The sequence below is a fragment of the Sorex fumeus genome, unplaced genomic scaffold (genome assembly GCF_029834395.1).
Source record: "Sorex fumeus unplaced genomic scaffold, SorFum_2.1 ptg000044l, whole genome shotgun sequence".
Lineage (NCBI taxonomy): Eukaryota > Metazoa > Chordata > Mammalia > Eulipotyphla > Soricidae > Sorex > Sorex fumeus.
The window spans coordinates 3,074,164-3,095,067 of record NW_026606101.1 but is presented as its reverse complement, the minus strand read 5'-3'; the positions used below and the strand labels follow the sequence as shown (position 1 = coordinate 3,095,067).

Sequence of the window (20,904 nt, the reverse complement as noted above, 5' to 3'; positions counted from 1 at the left end):
TGGGCCTGGGGCTGAGACCTCAGAGAACAGGGAGAGGAAAGGGCCCCGCACGGTCCCCAAGTCACCTAAGGCTGGAAAGCAAAAGTCACTTGCCAAAGGTAGTGCGGCAGGGGCTCGAGGGTCCCCAGGACAGGGCCCCTCAGGAACCAGTGGGCACTGCCAGCATCACGATGGAGGCCCAGCGGTTAATGAGTAACCAGCTCCCAGCGGGCCGGCTGGGACGGGGCACAGCTGCTCCCAGCGGGCACGCAGGCCAGTGGGTGACAGGTCGCTGCCCACGGAGCTGTTCCGAAGTTGGCCCTGGGCGTCAGGACAGATGCCGCGGGCAGAGAACCCGGCGGCAGAGCTGGGCATGGTGCTGTTGGCCAGGACCTGAGGGGGGAATCCAGGGTCTGCAGGTGAGCAGGGAGTCGGGGAGCACCTGCCCCTAGCCCAGGGACCTGCCCACCTGCCTGCTAAGGGGCTCAGCCCTTGGCCTGGCCTGCTCGCTCTCACCCACCTGGCACCCTCCTCCATTCCCTTCCCTCCCTTCCTTTCTACCCTCCTCCCTTCCCTTCTACCCTCCTCCCTTCCCTTCTACCCTCCTCCCTTCCCTTCCCTCCTCCCATTCCCTTCACCTCCTCCCATTCTCTTCACCCTCCTCCTCATTCCCTTCCCCCCTCCCCCCCGCATTCCTTCCTTCCCCAGCTCTCTCCCTGCCTCCCTTCATTCCTTTCCCCTCTGCTCCCTGCCACCCCCCATCAGTCTCCCCCTTCGTCCCTAATCACTGTCCTGCCTCCCCTTGCTGTCCCCAGCTTGGCTGGCTGGGCAGGGCCCCTAGCTGTGGGAGTCCCAGGGAGGGTGTCAGGGTGGGGCTGAGAGCTGCTCACCGTGGGTCGGATGGTCCCACCTTTGTGGCCCCGACAGGACTGGTACACACAGGGGCTCACGCCGTGCGGAGGAAACCCCACCCCCCCCCAGCCCCCGCGGCTGGAATCCTGCTGCCCTTCTTTGTGCCTTTATCATTGAGTTCCGGGGAATCCCAACTGGACACCCTGGGAGGTGGACACACCTAGGGGCACAGGAGGGACATTGAAGACGGTCGGGGATGTGCCTGGAATCGCAAGGGACACAGCTGGCAGCAGATTGTGTGCCCAGAGTGCCAGGGCTTGAGCCCGGGGCCTCACGCGTGCAAGGCCTGAGCTGTACCCCTTGGGCCACTTCCAGGCCCCTCTACTGCTTTGTTTCGTTTTGGGGCCACACTTGGTGGTGCTCAGGGCTTACCCGGGCTCTGTGCTCAGGGATCATGCCTGGCAGTGCTCATGGGGGACTGCCGGGGATCGAACCTGGGTTGGCCCATGCCAGGCTGGCCCCTACCCGCTGTGCTCTCTCCAGCCCCTCCGATGTTCCGTTTAATGTTTATCACCTCTCTGCTTCTGTTTCATTTGATTTTGTTTCTGTTTGGGGACCACGCCCGCCAAACTGCAGGGATGACTCCTGGCCCTGAGCTCAGGAATCATTCCCGGAGGGACCTTATGGGATGTCGGGGATCAAACCTGGGTCAGCCGCATGCAGGTCAAGCGCCCTCCCCTCTGTAAGATCGCTCCTGTTTCATCTGATTTGGTATTTTTTTTCTTTTTGGGTCACACCTGGTGATGCACAGGCGGGGTTCCTCCTGGCTCGTGCACTCAGGAATCACTCCTGGCAGTGCTCGGGGGACCATATGGGATGCTGGGAATCGATCTATTTGATCTATTTGTCAGGCCCCTGCCTGATAGGATATAATATAAGACTGATACATATGATAAGACTGATGATATGACTGACACGACTCTAATCCAGGTCCCTTTGCCAGTCATTCTACAGTGACCCAGAAAAGCCATGGGGGTCCCTTTATTTTATCTTATTTATTTATTTATTTATTTATTTTTGCTTTTTGCTTTTTTGGGTCACACCCAGCGATGCTCAGGGGTTACTCCTGGCTCATGCACTCAGGAATTCCTCCTGGTGGTGCTCAGGGGACCATATGGGATGCTGGGAATCGAACCCGGGTTGGCCGCATGCAAGGCAAACGCTCTACCCACTGTCCTGTCGCTCCAGCCCTTCAGTCAGGTGTCGGGAGCAGTGCAGAGGGCCGAGGAGGCCAAGTAGTGCTGTTGAGTCACACACACACACACACACACACACACACACACACACACACACACACATCCTGACTGCCTCGGAGCCTCCTGTATGTAGCGCTGGACGCCCCAGGTCCTGGGCAAACGGACAAACAACCACACAGCTGTGGTCAGGAGGGCGGCCCAGAGAACCCATGTCGGCCACAGGCCCCGGGCCTCCAGCAGCAGCCAGATATGCAGACACAGGGAAGAACATTCTAGACAGTGAGGGTGAAGGCAGCAGAGGAGGTGAGAGGAGCTGCCGGAAGCTGGAGGGTGGGAGGCCGTGCAGGGGTGAGCATGGAGCACGTTTGTGTGTAGGGGAGGGCGGGGGGGACGGGAGCTGGTCACACACGCTCGGTGTCCAGTCTGAGCTGCTCTGACGTGTGGATACAATACACTGGGGTGAAGAGGCCCAAGCAATGGCTCAGCAGGAAGGGGCTGGCTGGCCTTGCCCGCATCTAACAGGAGTCTGGGCTCCAGCATCGTAAGTGAGTCCCCTCCAGCCCAGCCAGGAGTGAGCCCTAAGTACAGAGTCGGGAGTAAACCCTGAGCACCACTGGGTGTGGGCCCCCAAAATAAATGAATTAGTGAGGGTACTTAGGAAGCACAATTGCAGTAATGCAGGGATGCTCGCAGGGCCCTGTGGTGTAGCGGGGGCGCTGGGCAGACCCAGTGCCTAAACTTTCTAAAGCTGAAGGGTGAGGGGATCTCCTGACCGAGTGGACAGGAGGGAGGGGCACGGTTTGAGGTGCCTGCAGCACCCAGCATCTGCCCCCAGCACCCACACTTGCACCTAGCACCAGCACCCAGCACCCAGCACCTTCACCCAGCACACAGCACACAGCGCCCAGCACCAGCACTCAGCACCCAGCACCTGCACCCAGCACCCAGCACCTGCACCCAGCACCAGCGCCCAGCACCTGCACCCAGCACCCAGCAGCAATTCCACACACACTGCCCAAGGGTCTACCCTGATGGCGAGTATGGAGCTGTCTCTGGAATTCCAGAGAGAAGAGGTGGAGATAAGGGGGTCCTGGTCACACTCTCAAGGGGTCTCCTGATAGGGGAATAGAGAACAGACAGTGACCGAGACAGTGCCTCCCGACCAGCAGCAACCAGTGGGGACAGCCAGGGTCACCGCCAGAGCACAGCCCTTCCCTCGTCTGCCCACACACGCAGAGCGGGCTGGGGGCTGCAAAGACGAGTCCCCGGTCAGCCCTCGGGTCAGCTGACAGGCTGTCCACCTGCTGGGGACCGCTCCGCACTTCTGTGTTGTTGAAAAATGAGTCTCTGATGCTGCTTCCCTTGGGGTCCCCCGGGCCCTCCAGTGCCCCTCCCGACCATGACTCAGCATGGTCTTCCCGGGCAATGTGGTACAGTCACACATACACAGACACACACACACACAGGTGCAAACACGGCACCTCACTGTGCATAGGCTCCTTGGCATGCACGTGGAGCCACAGAATTAGCCACTCACACAGATGACAGAACACACATGCACCCACACACACAGCCCACTCATGAACCACACACGGACCCACACACATGGACCCACATACACAGACCCCCACACACGGACTCACATACATGAACCCACACATGCAGACACACACACAGACTTACACACATGAACCCACACATACAGACACACCCGGACTCACACACACGGACCCACATGTACCCACACACACGGACCCACACACGAACTCACACACAGACCCACACACAAATGCACATACACAGATGCACACACAGACGCACACCCACAGACCCACACACACGCACATACACAGACACACACACAGAAGCACACACAGACACACAGATTCACACACACACACAGACTCACACACACAGACACACACACGGACCCACACAAATGCCGGGACTTGCAGGGATACACTGCCCGGACAGACATGAAAGTCATCTCTGTCCAAACCATCCCCCCACACCCCAGGCTCTCCGCAGCTGCCGCCCACCCCCTCCCCCACTCCGGGAGGTGCTGTCCCCACGGAGCCACGTCCTGGTCCCCACGGTCGCCAGCGGCTGACATCAGCAGCCCCCTCAGCGGGCTGAGCTGAGGCCGGGCCGGGCCGCGCCAGGCGCAGACACGCGGCCCTTGTTGACGGACAGAGAGAGACTCTTGTCCCAGCCGGGCTGCAAGAGCTGCTGCTCTGGGCGCATCTCCCCGCCAAGCAGGTACGTGGGCAGGCGGGCTGGTGGGCTCAGCAGGGGGCCCAGGGGCAGACAGGTGGGCAGGACGGTCCCTTACAGAGGCGCAGGACCCAGGAAGGCCCGGCAGTCTGCAGGCAGCTAAACTCTCAGGTGGGGTGTCAACGGGGGGCACTGGGGGCTCCCCAGAATGCTCAGGGAGCCAGGCCGAGCGGCTCAGTGTGTGCGCCTGTGACCCAGCTGCCAGCCGGGCAGTGCCAGCGGCCCCGGGGGTCCTACCTGGCGGTGCTCAGGGGACTAGGAGGTGCCGGGGCTGAACCCGGATCCTCACACGGAGAGGCGTGTCCGCCCTGACCTTCCCTCGCTGTCCAAGATCTCAACTTTGGCCTTAAACTTCCGAACGGGAGTAGGGAGGCCGCCATGAGGCCTGAAGCCACTGACTGCTGGCCTCCACCTGGCCATGAGGGACAGAGCAGGTGCTCCCAGGGGCCAGCAGTAGTTGGAGGGGTCTCGGATCACCCTGGCCTGTCCAGGTTCTGTCAGGGTGCCCCTCCAGGTGCTCGTGCACAAGGATTCAGAGAGGCAGCTCCGCTGGACAGGGGACCTGGGCTTGGGCCCCAAGAGTGGTCACCCAAAGGAAGTTCCTTCCTAAGGCTCCACCTGAAAAAGTTTAGGTTCTGCAGGGCCCTCCCACCCCTCTGGCTGTCCTGGGTTCAGCCGACAGGCCAGGAGGAGGGAGGGGTGACCACTGACCATGTGTCCGCCCCCACCCCGGCCACATGCAGTGGTCTCTACTTCTCAGCCCACACCAGGCTGTGATAGGTGCCCAGCAGTGGGGAGTGGGAAGGGCCACCCTACAGCCAGGGAAGCGAATCCCAGCCTGCTCCTCCTCTGTGCCCCCCAGAACTCTTCTTCGGGACCCTCCTGCAGAATGGACACGCCTCCCACGGGGACCGCCAGCCCCCAGGTGAGTAGGGTGTGGTTCCCCTACCCGCCACCAGAGGGCGCGGAGGAAGTCCATGGAGACCCCCGTGCCCCACCGGGACCCTTTGCTGGGTTCAAAGAGAAGAAACTTGGGCAAGGGCTCAAGAGGTAGCTGGGCAGGAAAATCGTGGGATTATTCCCCCCCCGTTCTAAACCCAGGGGGGCTGCCCCCCACCCCATCCCCCACGCCAGCCAGCCAGCGACCTCCCTTGGCTACTGTGCAAAGTGGGTGAGATGTGGAGGGATGAGTGGGTATGTGGACGAAAGGGAGGGAAAGAAGGGAGGAGGGAGGGAAGGGAAGAAGGGAGGGAGGGAGGAAGAGAGGGAGCGAGGGAGGGAGGAAGAAGAGAAAAGGGATGGGAGGGAGGGGAGGAAGAGAGGAGGGAGTGAAGGAGGCAGAGAGGGAGGGAGGGAGGGAGGGAGGGAGGAAGGAAGGAAGGAAGGAAGGAAGGAAGGAAGGAAGGAAGGAAGGAAGGAAGGAGAGAAGAGAGGAAGGAGGGAAGGGAGGGAAGAGAAAGGGGAAGAGGGAGGAAGAGAGGAGGGAGGGAGGGAAGAGGTAGGACAGGGAGGAGAGGGAGGCCAGCAGGGACACTGGTGCAGGGCTGAGGCCTGGGGGCGCACTCAGCCAGGGTGAGCCATCCGCTGACCTCACCTTCTCTCTCTCTCTCTGTGCGTTCAGCCCTCAAGGGCCCATGGCAACATCAACCTGGGGCCTTCGGCCAACCCAAAGTAAGTCCTGCCCCGCCCCAGCCCCGCCTCCCTCACCCTGGGAATAAAACCCAGGTCTTCCGGTCCTGGGTCTGGATCACCCACCATGTGCACCCAGGACCACCCCCAGTTTCTTGGAATTCTCCCACGAATTCCCATGCCACCCCCCCTCCATGCTGAGCCCGAGTGCCCCTGAGCATTTGTGCTATCGGCACAGGGCACGGTGCCCTCAGCACAGGGGTCTGTGGGGACCCCGGGGTGCTCTGAAGGGCCCCGTGTTCTCCTGTTCAGAGGCGGGGGAGGGGCTGGAGCGCGGGTGCAGTGGGTAGAGCACTTGCCTGGCATGCAGCCAGCCCTGGCCCCATCCCTGACATCCCCTGTGGTGACCCGAGCCCTGCCAGGAGTAATTCCTGAGCACTGAGCGAGGAGTAAGCCTGGAGCACAGAAATAAATAGAGACACACCAAGCCACTGAGACAGGAAGGTGGGAGTGGCCTGGCCCCACCCCACGCGCCTGCCTGTGCCCCCAGCGCCCGGCCCACGGACTTCGACTTCCTCAAGGTCATTGGCAAAGGGAACTACGGGAAGGTGAGTGAGGAGGGGGCGGGGGGCTACGTCTCCCCTTGCCCGGTCTCCTCCGGGGCAAGGCAGGGCAGGATCAGCGGTCACCGGCGGTCACTCGCCTGTGCTGCCCAGGTGCTGCTGGCCAAGCGCAAGTCCGACGGGGTGTTCTACGCCGTGAAGGTGCTGCAGAAAAAATCGGTGTTGAAGAAGAAAGAGGTACCGGGCTCAAACCCCGCCCCCCGCTCCCCATCCCCCCACCACCCGCCTCATGGGTGCTCCCCAAGACGGGTCCAGCTCTGTGGGTGTACTTTGCATCCCGTTCTTTTTTTTTTTTTTTTTTTTGCTTTTTGGGTCTCTCCTGGCGATGCACAGGGGTTCCTCCTAGCTCATGCACTCAGGAATGACTCCTGGCAGTGCTCGGGGGACCCTATGGGATGCTGGGAATCGAACCCGGGTCGGCCGTGTGCAAGGCAAACGCCCTACCCGCTGCATCCCATTCTAGATGCTTCTGCAGATTTGACCCCCAGCCACAGCAGGCCCAGAGAGAGGGTAGAGCCGGAGGCGAGGGGGCTGACAGGGGTGGATGGGGGGGCGGGAACTCAGCTGGGAAGGGCGTCTTGGCTGCGGGGGGAGAGAGCTACTCCAGGGCAGGCCAATGTGAAGCTGGTGTTGGAGCCGGATTCTTGAGGCCAGCCCGAGGGTGTCCAGCAGACCCGGGGCATGGATGTGGAGGGGCGGGGGGGTGGGGCGGCTGTGGGTGGGTGTGTTCATGCCCCTGGAGCCAGGCAAGGCTGTGGCCGGGAAGGTCTGGGTGAGCCCCGGTGCTGATGCCGGGGGTCGGGGCCTTGGCTGGGCGGGCATGGGCCAAGCTGGCGGCGGTGCAGCCCCCTGTGGCCCCACAGCAAGGTCACATCATGGCGGAACGCAGTGTCCTCCTGAAGACCGTGCGACACCCCTTCCTCGTGGGCCTGCGCTACTCCTTCCAGACGCCCGAGAAGCTCTACTTCGTGCTGGACTACGTCAACGGGGGTGAGGTGGGTGCCCGCACCCACGACCCCCTCCCGCTCCCCACAGAGTCGCTCTGCCAGAGGGAGGGACCGAGGCTGGGGGGAGGCGATAACCCCCTTCCAGGCTCCCAAAAGGCCTGACTCCCATGGAGACAACTTCCTTCCCATCTGCAGTGTCCTGCCGTGTCCCCGGGAAGGGAGGGAGGACCCAAGGGAACCCCACTTTTTTATTTTTATTTTTATTTATTTTTTTTTTTTGCTTTTTGAGTCACAACAGGCAATGCACAGGGGTTCCTCCTGGCTCTACACTCAGGAGTCATCCCTGGCGGTGCTCAGGGGACCCTATGGGATGCTGGGAATTGAACCCGGGTCGGCCGCGTGCAAGGCAAACGCCCTACCTGCTGTACTATTGCTCCAGCCCCCCGGGCACCCCACTTTTAAGTCGCCCCACTTTACCCAGAGGCCACAGGAAAGGGGATCGAGACAGACCCCCCCCAGGACCCCTGGAAGCAGCTCTGGAACCCGGCTCCTTCCTGGACTTCTCTGACCCTGGGCACGAGTGAAGGTGCCCTCACGTCAGCCCAAGACCCCCATCAGACACTCCTTTGGGCCTTTGCCAAGAGGGACCTTCTGTCCTGCTGCCTGGGTCCCCCGGAAGGCGGCTGGGCTCTCCTTACCCAGAAAACAGCCCAATGTGCCTGGCCCCGGGCATTGGTCCAGGCCCACTGTCCCTCCAGAACGCTCCTCCCTCCTGGGGGGTCACAGCCCAGGCCTGAGCGTGCAGGTGACCCTGGCCATGTCCCCCGACTTGGCCTCTCCCTGGCCCTTGGCCTCAGGGGTGCTTTGAAGGTTGAGAATTAAATTAAAGGAAAGCAACGGGGGGGGGGGGGGGGGAGTTCTGAGAGGTCACACATGGGCTAAGCGGCCTCCCCCGTGACCCCACATCCTCCCCTGAGCCCCACCAGGAAGTAACCTCCAAATACAGAGCTGGGAAGCCCCCTTCCCCCAAGTCATGTGGGGTGTGGCCCCCAAAATGGAAACAGAGAGGGCTAGAGAGAGAGAGGGAAAGAAAGAGAAAGAGGGAGAGGGAGAGAGTGAGAGAGGAAAAGAGAGGGAGAGAGAGGGAGAGAGGGAGGGAGAGGGAGATGGATGCGGAGGGAGGTGAGTGGGTGCCACTCAGAGCCTGGGACACAGTGGTCCCACACTGATGAGAATCCGCCTGGAGACGCTATGGGTGGGTGGGGTCTGTGTTTTTTCCTCTAAGTACCTTGCAGCTGCGGGGGAGGATAGAAGCTGTCCCCTCTGTCCTACAGGAGTCCTCCCCCGCACCCCTCCAAAAAAAAAAACTTCTAATTTGCCTCATTCACACAACCTCCTCCCTTGCAGCTTTTTCTTCTATTCGTTTGTTTGGGGGCCACACGCTGCCGTGCTCAGGGCTTACTCCTGCCCCTGCAGGACCCTCTGGGATACCGAGGGTTGAACCCAGGGATAGAACCCGTGCAAGACAAATGCCCTAACCACTGCACCATCTCTCTGGCCCCTTGCAGCTCTTCTTCCACCTGCAGCGCGAACGCCGCTTCCTGGAGCCCCGGGCCCGGTTCTACGCTGCCGAGGTGGCCAGTGCCGTTGGCTACCTGCACTCGCTCAACATCATCTACCGGTGAGGCCGGCCGGGCACCACAGGCTGCTGGGGTCCCGGGGGGGGGGGGGGGGGAACTCGTCCAGGGGCATGCTGTGCTCACAGGCACTGCAATTATTTTTTTGACTTTTTGGGTCACACTCAGCAATGCTCAGGGGTTCCTCCTGGCTCTGCACTCAGGAATCACTCTTGGCAGTGCTCAGGGCACCCCATGGGATGCTGGGGATCGAACCCGGGTCGGTGGCGTGCAAGGCAAGTGCCCTCCCCGCTGTGCTATTCGGCTCATGCCCTGCATGTTTAATTGAGGTGTCTGCTCCAGAGGGGCAGGCTCTGACATGGATGGCAGAGGCCTAGGGCGGCATTTGGCACATGGGGTGGCCCTGGGGATGGCGCTCTTGACCACACGCTTCATGCAACTCTGGCTGTGGTGCCTCCCCCACCCGAGCCCCTGGGCTCAGACCCTTCTCCCCTACCAACACCTTCGGGAGCCTGTTGACCCTAAAGCCTAAATCTATCCCTGTGAGCTGGGACGTTTGTGTGAGGCTGGGGGCCACGGGAAGGGGTTGTGAGGGTGCCGCCCCCTCAGTCAGACCTGGGGCCCGGCTCCTGGCGCTCACTCTCGTCCCCAAGGCCAGCAGCGCCTCACACCCACTTTCCTCTGGTCTCTTGCAGGGACCTGAAGCCCGAGAACATTCTCCTGGACAGCCAGGTGTGCATGCGTGAGCCCAGCGACATCGGGGTGTACCTGTGAACCCCGTGCACTTGTGCACATGTGTGTGGACATGTGTGGCTGTGGGTGTACACGGCCGAGCTGCCCTCAGGGCTTTAGATGGGACGCCCTACAGGCAGGTCACTGGATGGACCACACTCTCAGGAGCTGTCCTAGAGGGGCCCGAGAGGTTGGGCAGAGGGAGGTGCTCCTGCCTTGTGAGGTCGTCCAGGATACCTGCGCGGGCAGGAGCCGGCCATCTCCCTGCCTGTGCCCCGTGCGTCCCCTGCCGTCCAGCACAGGAGCCCGGAAGCCCTGGATGTGCATGGAGCCTCCATCCTGAGGGGACTTTGGGGTCATCTGGTCATAGCCTTAGCTTTGCCCACCCTCCAGCCCCGCCCTCACTCCCCAGGGTCACGTGGTGCTGACGGATTTTGGCCTCTGCAAGGAAGGTGTCGAGCCCGAGGAGACCACATCCACCTTCTGTGGCACCCCCGAGGTAAACTGAGCCCCCGAAGTGAGAGAGGCAGGTCAGGGGTTCTGGCAGCCGATTAAAAGCGTGAGAAGGAACAGTGTTTGCATTGGAAGTAGGTTATTCTGTTTTGGTGGCGTTGGGAGGGCCACACCGGCGATGCTCAGGGTTTACTCTGGGCTCTGTGCTCAGAAATCACTCCTGGCAGTGCTCCGGGGGACCCTACGTGGTGCTGGGGATGGAACCCAGCTCAGCCTGCATGCAAGGCATGTGCCCTCCCCGTTGGACTATCTCTCCAACCGCTAGGTTATTCTTTATGGTTCCCTAGTGAAATCTTTCACATCCAGCGTGTACTCGGCCCTCAGGTACACCTCAGCTCAGCTACGTTGGCAGCGATCAGTACCGTGTTTCACCGCAGAATCCTTGCAGATTTGTTTTGTTTGTTTAGTTTTAAGGCCATACCAGGCGGCACTCAGGGCTTGCTCCTGGCTCTGTGCTCAGAGATCACCCCTGGTAGGTGACCCACCATGTGGGATGCTGGGAATAAAACCCTCAGGTCAGCTACATGCAAGGCAAGCTCTTATCCACTGTACCATCTCTCTGGCCCCCAAAAGGTGAGTTTTTGCTTTTGGTTTTGGTTTTTTACTTTTTAGCTCACACCCAGCAATGCTCGGGGGTTACTCCTGGCTCTGCACTCAGGAATTACTCCTGGCAGTGCTTGGGGGACCATACAGGGTGCTGGAGATTGAACCCAAGTTGATCGCGTGAAAGACAAACACCCTACCGCTGTATTATCACTACAGACCCCAAAGGTGAGCTTTTTAAGCAAAAAAAAAAAAAAGTTGCCAAGAATAGTCCTGTACCATGTCACAACTTGGTAACAGATCTCAGGCAGACTTGGAGACTCCATCTGTGGCCAGTACTTATTTTTTTTTTTGTTTTGGTGGAGCTGGTGAGATACAACCCAGAGCCTCACAAGTGCAGAGCAAGTGCTCTACCACTGAGCTTCCCCTGACCAGTACTTTTGTGTGGTGCACAACATGTACCACTGGACAGAACAGCCCTGCCCGATCTCTGTGTCCCCGGCTTATTGCCAAAGGCTTGGCACAAAGTGTGCCCCTGGAGACTGGACGCTGCGTGAGCCCGAGCCCAGCCAAGCAGATATTCCAGCAGGGACGGCTGGGGCAGAGCTTTCTCTCTAGGAACTTTCTTTACAAAGGGGGAAACTGAGGCAGGGGTCTTTCAGATCAGTGTTCTCCCTCGACAGTACTTGGCTCCGGAAGTGCTTCGGAAAGAACCTTATGACAGGGCAGTGGACTGGTGGTGCCTAGGGGCGGTTCTCTACGAGATGCTACATGGCCTGGTGAGTGTTGGCTGTAAGTGGGTGTCTACAGGAGACTTCTGGGCTCTGGGATGGGGACGTGCCGGGTCCTCCTCCCTGGGTGGCCACTCAGGGACTTAACAAGTCATCTCTTTATTCATTTATTTGTTTTGTGTTATTTGGGGCCACAGCTGGCAGTCTCCAGGGCTGACTCCTGGCTCTGTCCTCAGGGATCACCCCTGGCGGAGCTGGGGGACCATCGGGGTGCTGGGGATTGAACCCAGGTAGAGCACGTGCAAGGCAAGAGCCCTGTCCACTGTATTTTCTCAAGCCCTCTGTTCTAAGCTTAAATTATTGTTTATTTGGGGCCCACCCCCAGCAATGCTCAGGGGTTACTCCTGTCTCTGCACTCAGAAATCACTCCTGGCAGTGCTCAGGGAACCGTATGGGATGCCAGGGATTGAACTCAGGTCAGCTGCATGCAAGGCAAACGCCCTCCCCACTGTATTGTTGCTCCAGCCCTGACCCAGAGGTCAGCTGGCGGGGCCAGAGTGATAGCACAGCGGGAAGGGCGTTTGCCTTGCACGCGGCCGACCTGCGTTCAATCCCCGGCATCCCATATGGTCCCCCGAGCACCGCCAGGAATAATTCCTGAGTGCAGAGCCAGGAATAACCCCTGAGCATCGCTGGGTGTGACCCAAAAAGAAAAAAAAAAGTGGTCAGCTGGGGATGTGACTTAGTGGCAAAACACATAAACTGGCAACATGAGACGTGTGTTTAATCCCAGACACCCCCTCTCCACACACACACACACACACACACACACACACACACACACACACACACATACACACAGTGACATCGAGCCACAAATGTGGCTCAGTGGTAGAGCACTTGCCCTGAATGTCTGAGGCCCTGGCTTGGATTCCTGGAGCTGACTGCTCCCCTGAGCACCACAGGGAACTCAGCACCCTGGGGGACTCCCAAACACTGCCAGATGTGGTCCCAAACAAGAGCAAAAGGATGCAGCCAAAGTGAATATGAAGATTGTCTATAATTCTTTTCCAACAATGTTAGTTTTTGCACTTTCTAGTTTAAAATGCTCTCTCTCTCTATATATATATGTAGATAGATATAGATATATTCTTTTTATCTTATATATTTGTTATTTTTATTTTATTTTTACAGTTAAAAAACTTTCATATTTGAGTTTTGGTCATGCAATGATCAATCACCCATTCTTTCACCAGTGCACATCTTCCAGCATGAAAATCCCCAGTATTCCCCTCATTCCAACCCTTCCCCTACCTGTATGGCAGACAGTTTCCCCCATACTCTCTCTCGACTTTGGTACTTTGGTTACTTCCGCTATTTCTACACCAGTCCCACCAACACTCAAACCTGCCGAAAAGGCAATACTAGACAATTTGTTTTGTATTGCTTGTTATGGATAGCATATCATGTCACGCACTCTAGGAATTCTAGAAATTTAATAATTAGGGTCTGGAAAGATTTCTATAGCTGCTTGGGTCCGAGATTCATGTGTGTGTCTCTGGATCGTGGCCTTGTAGGAGCTTAATAAGTAGCAGGGGGCAGTTTGTGGACGTCGCCTCAGAGTCCCAAGGGGTGAGAGAAGGAGAAGGGCCGGCTCCTCCCCTGTCCTGTGAGGCCTGGCATTTGCTGCTTCTGCTCCCGCATACCTGGACTATGTGTTTTGGCTTCTCAAAGAAGCTTTTGCAGGGACTGGAACAATAGCACAGTGGGTAGGGCATTTGCCTTGCATGCGGCTGACCTAGGTTTGGTGGCCAGCATCCCATAGGGTCCCTGAGCACCACCAGCAGCAATTCCCCAGTGCAGAGCCAGGAGTAACCCTGAGAGGATTCTTCTGGGTGGGTGGGGAGGTCCCTAAGACCCCCTGGGCTGGGGGAGAAGTTTGGGCAGAAGGCTACCAGTGTACCAATTCTCTCCACCAAGCTGGGAGCCTGCCCCACGCTATCGGCCGCTCCCCAAATGTGAGCCTTTGCACAAAACCGGGGTCTGGGAGCACTGCCCAGCCCTCCTCCCCATTTCCCAAGATTGTGCCCCTGAGTGTGACCTTTCCCCCGGCCTCTCCCACTCTTTCCCCAGCCCCCCTTCTACAACCAGGATGTGTCCCAGATGTACGAGAACATTCTGCACCAACCCCTCCAGATCCCCGTGGGCCGCACGGTGGCAGCCTGTGACCTCCTGCAGGGCCTGCTCCACAAGGACCCCCGGCAGCGGCTGGGCTCGGAGGCTGATTTTGTAAGTGACCTTCCAGGGGACAGGAAGGGGCCCCTCCAACATCCCCCCACTTCCCACCCTCTAAGACCAGGACCCTGTCAGTGCCCTCCTCTGGAAACGTGCTCCTGCTGGCTTTATGCCAGGGTCTTCACCAAAGCACCTGGTCCCGTGTGCGAGGACCAAGGGACTTGGAGAACCGGCCCCACCCTGACTGAGGTTCCTGGGGGTGGGACACAGTCAGTGTCCGAACTCACAGTGGGAAAGAAATGAACTTGGGGCTCTGAGTGACCGTGACGGAAGAGTCCATGCTCATGATGGGGGGGCAGTCCCTGCTGGGGAGACAAGGAAGCCCCCTGCAGAGAGCAGGGGGTAGGTACCCCAAGTCCAGGCTTTGCAAGGTGGATTCTGCTGAGCTCCAGGATGTTCTGAGCGGGGCACTGGCAAGGCTTGATTTAAATTTCCAGAACTGGGGCTGGAGCAATAGCACAGTGGGTAGGGCGTTTGCCTTGCACGCGGCCGACCCGGGTTCGAGTCCCAGCATCCCATATAGTCTCCCAAGCACCGCCGGGAGTAATTCCTGAGTGCAGAGCCAGGAGGAACTCTGGGTTCTGAGGAGCATCGCCGGGTGTGACCCAAAAAGTAAATAAATAAATATAAAATAAATAAATTTCCAGAACTTCCTGGCCCCGGGCAGATGGCTCTGTCGCTCTGGGCTGAGGCCCAGTTCCCTTCCCCCCTGGCCTGTTCCCCCAGGCGGCATTGGCAGCAACTCTGAGCACAGAGCTGGGAGTCGTCCTCGGGCACCGGGAGGTGCTCACAGAAATGAAACAAGAGGAAGAAATTCCCGATGCTTCTGTGCAGCCCGGACAGGACTCGCTTTTCTCAGCTGCCTGAGCACGACCCCCTTGCCAGTATCCAAGTGGCACCTGTCTATGGAGAGGGGGATTGCAGTCTGCTCCCTCAGCAACCCTAGGACAGTTTTAACTTTTAAAATTTTTTTATTTACTTATTTGGGGGCCACACCCGGAGATGTTCAGGGCTTAGCCCTGACTCATGCACTCAGGAATCACTCCCGCTGATGCTCAAGGGACCATAAGGGGTGCCGGGGATACAACCCGGGTGGACTACATGCAAGGCCAGTGCCCTCCCTGCTGGACTATCATTCTGGCCTCTAAATGTTTTATTATAGACTTATTTTTATGCGAGTAAAGATGGGGATCTAGATAAAGGTGGAGGGGAGACTTCCGGATGACTTTTTGTTCTAGGAAACCAACTGGAACAGCAAGTCAGTTTCTTGGTAAAGGTTTTAGCTTTGGTAAAGGTTGGTAGTTGGGGTGCTGGGCTCATGGGGTGGGGTGCGAGCATCTAGGGGAAGGGGGGGGCTTCTTCTCACCCATACCCTCTTCCTGCAGCTGGACATACAGAACCACGTGTTCTTCAGCCCCATAAACTGGGATGACTTGTACCACAAGAGGGTGACTCCACCCTTCAACCCAAATGTGGTGAGTCACGTTGGACTGCAGCCCAGATTCTTGGGGCAAGGGGAAGTGTGGAGAGTATCTGGGCCATCTCTCTCTCTCTCTCTCTCTCTCTCTCTCTCTCTCTCTCTTTCTCACTTCTCTCTCCTCTCTTTCTGTCTCTCTATCTCTCTCTGTCCTCTCTTTTTTTTGGAGTAGGGAGCAGTTGGTCACACCCAGAGATGCTCAGGGTTCCTCCTGGTTCTGCACTCAGGAATTACTCCTGGCAGTGCTCAGGGGACCATATGGGATGCTGAACCTAGGTCAGCCATGTGCAAGGCAAACACCCTCCCCGCTGTGCTATCACTCCAGCCTGTCCTCTCTCTTCTCATTTTGGCCACACTAGGTGGTGCTCAGATATTATTCCTGGTGGGGCTCAGGAGTGCTGGGGATCAAACCAGGGTTGGCTGCATGCAAGGCAAGAGTCTTACCCACTGTCTTATTTTGCATATTTGTTAAGTTAAAAAATACAGAAACTGGCCTTTATCATTTACATTCCTTTGATTTGTTTCTGGTTTGGGGGCTGATACACCAGATGGCTGGCCTGGGCTTGCTCACATTGGCTCCTGTCCCACTGACCCAAGTCACATCCACAGGATGAGGACTAGATTCCACTTCTGGATGGGAAGTGGAGCCTTGAGGACCATCTCTGCCAGCTCCCCGCAGTCTCCCCCAAAATAACAAAAACGGCGGGGCTGGAGCAATAGCACAGCGGGTAGGGCGTTTGCCTTGCACACGGCCGACCCAGGTTCGATTCCCAGCATCCCATATGGTCCTCTGAGCACCAGGAGTGATTCCTGAGTGCATGAGCCAGGAGTAATCCCTGTGCAATACCGGGTGACCCAAAAAGATAAAAAAAAAAAAAAGAAAGCAGCTCAGTCTTCAGGTCTCATAGAACCTGTTTTATCTTCTTCATAAAACCTATCAGCCTCTGGGGCCAGAGCAATAGCACAATGGAGAGGGCATTTGCCTTGCATGCAGCCAACCTGGATTCGTTCCCTGAAATACCATATGGTCCCCCGAGCACTGCCAGGAGCCAGGAGTAACCCCTGAGCATCGCTGGGTATGACCCGAAAAGCCAAAAACCAAACCAAAACAAAACAAAAAACCCTATCAATCCCCCAGATGACCTATTTGTGCAGTTATGCGTTACCTATCATCCTAGCCCCTCTGACACAAACTCCCGAAAGGAAGAGTGTGCTCTCATTGGCTCTCCGGCATTTCCAGGGCTGTGAGCAGTGCCTGGAAGGCATTTGTGTACCATGCAGATTCAGTTTGAGGATTAGCTTGACGGGAGCTAAAGGGCTTGGTAGTTGCTTACTGGACCTCGTGGAAGAAAGTAACTAATATGGGGCTGGAGAGATAGCACAGCAGGTAGGGCGTTTGCCTTGCACACAGCCAATCTGGGTTCGATTCCCAGCATCCCATATGGTCCCCCTGAGCACCGCTAGGAGTCATTTCTGAGTGCAGAGCCAGGAGTAACCCCAATGCATCCCTGGGTGTGACCCAAAAAGCCAAAAGAAAAAAAAAGACTAATGTGATATGTGTGTGTGAGTGCCAGGAAGTTGGGGTGTCTGTTGGCGCTGAGAGGAGGCCGGATGTCCCTCTTGGGCACTTGGGCCACTCGGCCACAGCCTTCCCTTCTCGCCGTTGACTTCCCTTCACAGGCTGGTCCCGCCGACTTGAGACACTTTGACCCCGAGTTCACGCAGGAGGCCGTGTCCAAGTCCATCGGCTGTACCCCTGACGCCATGGCCAGTAGCTCCGGGGCCTCCAGTGCTTTCCTGGGCTTTTCCTACGCACCCGACGACGACGAGGCCATCCTGGACAGCTAGAAGAGTAGCCCCCGTGGAAACGCATTCACAGGCCCTGTCACAGCCCTCGGGGTCATCGGACACTTCTTGTGTTTCTGCTCTGCCACCTCTGTCCTGGACTTCTGTGGCAGTGACCTGGGTTGGGCCTAATTCAGGCACTTGCCCTGTATGCGGCCAGCCTGGTCCTCAGAGTACTGCCAGGAGCACCCCTCAACCACAGGACTTGGAGGAGCCCCTGAGCATTGCCAGGTGTTTTCCCCTGAAAAAAAAAGAGCCAAAAGCCACCTTTTCAGAGCTTCTCGGGAAGCACAGCCCTTGGCCCCACACCTGCCTGGGGCTTGTTGGGCTTGTTTGCAGGGCAAGTGACTGTCGGAATCCCAAAGGGGCTGCCTGGATCTCTTTTATCTTATTGGGTCACATCCAGTGATGCACAGGGGTTCCTCCTGGTGGTGCATATGGAATGCTGGGAATCGAACCCGGGTTGCCCACGTGCAAGGCAAACACCCTACATGCTGTACTATGGCTCCAGGCCCTTGCCCTGGGCCTTGGGGAAGGCCGAGATGCTGGATAGACCCACCACAGTGCAGCAGTGGCCTTTTGAGGCCTGAGTTCTAATCTCAGGGTTCAGAATAACAGAGCTGTAACGAGCCCAGAGCATCTCAGCCACATGTTCTGATCTTTGACGCTGTCTATGTCATGCATGGTCTGGACATTTATTAAGGGCTCTGTCTGCCTGGTTTCTGAACCCTTCCTAGATTCAGGGAATCCTTTCCTTGATGATTGTTTTTGAGGGGTGGGGAGAGAGGTAAGCACTACCTCCGTCCTTAACTAAAAGCACTAGACCCCCACGTTTTTCTTCTACTGCAGCTAGGCTTCACCTGGGCCAAATTCTGACTCAAAGAAACAACAGCAGGGGTGTCCTGAGATCTCGCATGCTTGAAGTGTGCCCTGTAATTGCTGGGCCACATTCCTGGCTCCAAGGAAAAAACTTTATTGTTTGTTTGTTTGTTTAGGGCCCCACCTGGCGATGCTCAGGAATTACTCCTGGTGGTGCTCGAAGGGCCATATGGGATATCAGGATAGATCTCAGGTTGCCATGGCCAAGGCAAGTGCCCCACCCACTGTCCTAGCTCTCCAGCCCAAGAAGAAACTTCCCAACGTGTATGTGTGCTCATGACTTTACTGCCTTTTCCTCTTAACTCCACTTCCGGTTTTGTTTAGTCAGTCCCCTGCCCAGAAATTATGAGCCTGGAGGATGGAAAACACCCGTAACACAGACACTGACTGACCTGTAAGAGAGAAAGCAGGGCCAGGAGGATGTCCTGTCACCCACTGACAGTGCCGAGAACTCTACGACACTATTTTAATTTTTTTTTTTTTTGGCTTTTTGAGCCACACCAGCAGTGCTCAGGGGTTACTCCTGACTCTGCACTCACTCAGGAATTACTCCTGGCAGTGCTCAGGGAACCATATGAGATGCTGGGAATCGAACCCAGGTTGGCCATGTGCAAGACAAACGCCCTACCCACTGTACTATCGCTCCAGCCTCACTATTTTGATTTTTGATTTTTATCTTCACAGTGTCTGTTCAAGGAGAAATGTGGACCATGGGAGGGAGGGACCAAAATGTCTCCGGTTTCTCTAGGTGAAAAAGCAAGGGTGGAGACCAGGAAGAGAACAGCGGGCAAGATACCTGTCTTGCACCTGGTCCAACCCAGTTCGATCCCTGCCACCACATAGGAGACCCACCAGGAGTGATCCCTGAGCCCAGAGCTGGGAGGAAGCCTTGAGCACCATGACGTGTGTCCCCAAACCGAACCAAAACAGAAAACAACAAGAGTGTCAGAAATGTTTGTGACAATACTGCCAAAGTCCACAGTCCAGTTGGGGCTGTGAGACGCCTAGTCTTTTTTTTTTTTAATTTAATTTTATTTTTATAAAGTTGTTCACAATAGTTCATTACAGAAAATATTCAAACACTAATCCCACCACCATGCACCTTCCCACAACAGGAAAGTGTGTGAAGATTGTTGTGTTTCATCCTGGAGTAATTTAAGCCCTTGTATGAGATTGCAAACATATATGTTAAACCCAAACAAATGTGTGCTACTTTTGGTACATCAGTGGGCTAGAGTATAAGAGACCACCCAGTATGTTCTGTGTTGCTCTCTTTTGGGAGCTTTATTTCACAGTCTCTGGATCCCAGCCGTTGATGATATTACATGCCACCTGAGGCAGCTTGTGGGTGTGACTGCCAAGCTACTGGAAAACTGGGGAGCTGTCAAAAAGCAAAAAAATAAAAATTGAAAAAAAAAAAAGCTGGAGCGACAGCACAGAGGGTAGGGTGTTTGCCTTGCCCACGGCTGACCTGGGATGATTCCCAGCATCCAGTATGATTCCCTGAGCACCTCGGGGGTAACTCCTGAGTGCAGAGCCAGGAGTAACCCCTGTGCATCACCGGGTATGACCCAAAAAGCAAAAAAAGAAAAGAAAGAAAAGAAAAAACTGGGAGCTGGGGGGAGGAAGTCTAGTCCGGTTCCAAGCGAACTTGGAGATCTCAGTCATGGGTCCCGCATACCTGGATTTTTCTGAAAGTTTCCCCATACATGAGGCTCATCTGAGCTTGTGGAGAGTGGCCTTGTATGGCTGGGTTCTGGAGGTTTTCGGATGTAGGGGTTTTGCTGGGAGGGGGAGAGAAACTCAATCTGCCCTCCTCTGAGTTGCCTCCGTGAAGACAGCTTGGTATGGGGTCAGGACATTCTGTCCAGATTCTGACTCTACGCCTGTAAAACTTGGAAAGCAGTAGAGTGTGTGGGGGGGGAAGCTTCCCCCTTACACACAGCTGACCCCAGTTCTACATTTGGCACTGAGATGGCTCCGGAGCACCTCCAAGAGTGGTCCCTGATAGAGCCAGGAGTAAGTTCTGAGCACAGCTGGATGTGACCGAAACTCCCTGTCCTTCCCGCCAAACGATAAAAATTTGTGGAGTTCATGCCAAATTCAATCAGCCTAATTAGTGGCTGAATAAATAGCAGTACTCCTACATAAAAAAAATAGATAAAAATTTAAAAGAGACTTATAACATCGGGACTGGGGAGAACCCAAGAGATTGAGCACACGCATTGCAAGGAGGGGGTCTGGTTCAGTCTCCAGGACCACATGGTGGTCCCAGAGTGACCTCTGAGCCCAGAGCCAGGGGTAGCTCCTGATTTCCCCTAGGTGTGCTCCCAAACAAACAAAAAATCCACTGTAAAATCGTGACCATTTCGCCAGAGGAGAAGATGAAATACTTACCTGGCAGGGCAAATACCATGACCAGAAGGTGGTTTCCCCGGGCGAGGCTAATCGATCGTGCAGATGCGCTGACCCCCGCAATCTCCCCACATGTGCGAAACTCGATTGCATCCTTTGTGGTCGTGGGGGACTGTGTACACACTCTCCCCTGAAAAACAGGAGAAAATAATCTGTTAGTGAATCGATCATGCTGGATCTATGTTGACTGAGCATGTTCTGAGCTTTCTATGTCTTATCTAAAATCCTCACCATCAGCCGGCCTTTAGAAATGATTAACCTCACTAATGATTCAGAA

The 20,904-nt window shown here is 56.6% G+C and overlaps 1 protein-coding gene and 1 non-coding gene across 3 annotated transcripts; both read left to right on the top strand.

Annotated features, from left to right (window-relative positions):
• The first annotated feature begins 293 nt into the window (after nucleotides 1–293).
• SGK2 (serum/glucocorticoid regulated kinase 2) lies at nucleotides 294–20,178 on the top strand. 2 transcript variants are annotated; one of them, XM_056121993.1, is made up of 14 exons: nucleotides 294–398; nucleotides 4,105–4,346; nucleotides 5,224–5,286; nucleotides 5,983–6,032; nucleotides 6,541–6,598; nucleotides 6,707–6,790; nucleotides 7,477–7,608; nucleotides 9,129–9,241; nucleotides 9,893–9,929; nucleotides 10,342–10,428; nucleotides 11,669–11,764; nucleotides 13,850–14,005; nucleotides 15,397–15,486; nucleotides 17,169–20,178. In XM_056121993.1, exons 3-14 carry the CDS (start codon nucleotides 5,251–5,253, stop codon nucleotides 17,334–17,336), a joined length of 1,107 nt encoding a protein of 368 aa, XP_055977968.1. In that variant the 5' UTR covers nucleotides 294–398; nucleotides 4,105–4,346; nucleotides 5,224–5,250; the 3' UTR covers nucleotides 17,337–20,178. The 2 variants fall into 2 exon arrangements, with proteins under 2 accessions (XP_055977968.1, XP_055977969.1); XM_056121994.1 differs by lacking the exon at nucleotides 4,105–4,346 and having other exon boundaries at nucleotides 371–398.
• Nucleotides 20,179–20,601: 423 nt separating this feature from the next.
• On the top strand, nucleotides 20,602–20,760 carry LOC130030910 (U1 spliceosomal RNA). Its single transcript, XR_008793570.1, has one exon. It is a non-coding gene; the product is annotated as a U1 spliceosomal RNA (small nuclear RNA).
• The last annotated feature ends 144 nt before the right edge of the window (nucleotides 20,761–20,904 follow it).

Excerpts from the sequence above, each read along its gene's own strand:
- SGK2 (XM_056121993.1), top strand. The coding sequence starts at position 5,251 with ATGGACACGCCTCCCACGGGGACCGCCAGCCCCCAG. Across the intron at positions 5,287-5,982 it reads CGGGGACCGCCAGCCCCCAG|CCCTCAAGGGCCCATGGCAA; the intron begins GTGAGTAGGGTG and ends CTGTGCGTTCAG. Across the intron at positions 9,242-9,892 it reads TCGCTCAACATCATCTACCG|GGACCTGAAGCCCGAGAACA; the intron begins GTGAGGCCGGCC and ends GGTCTCTTGCAG.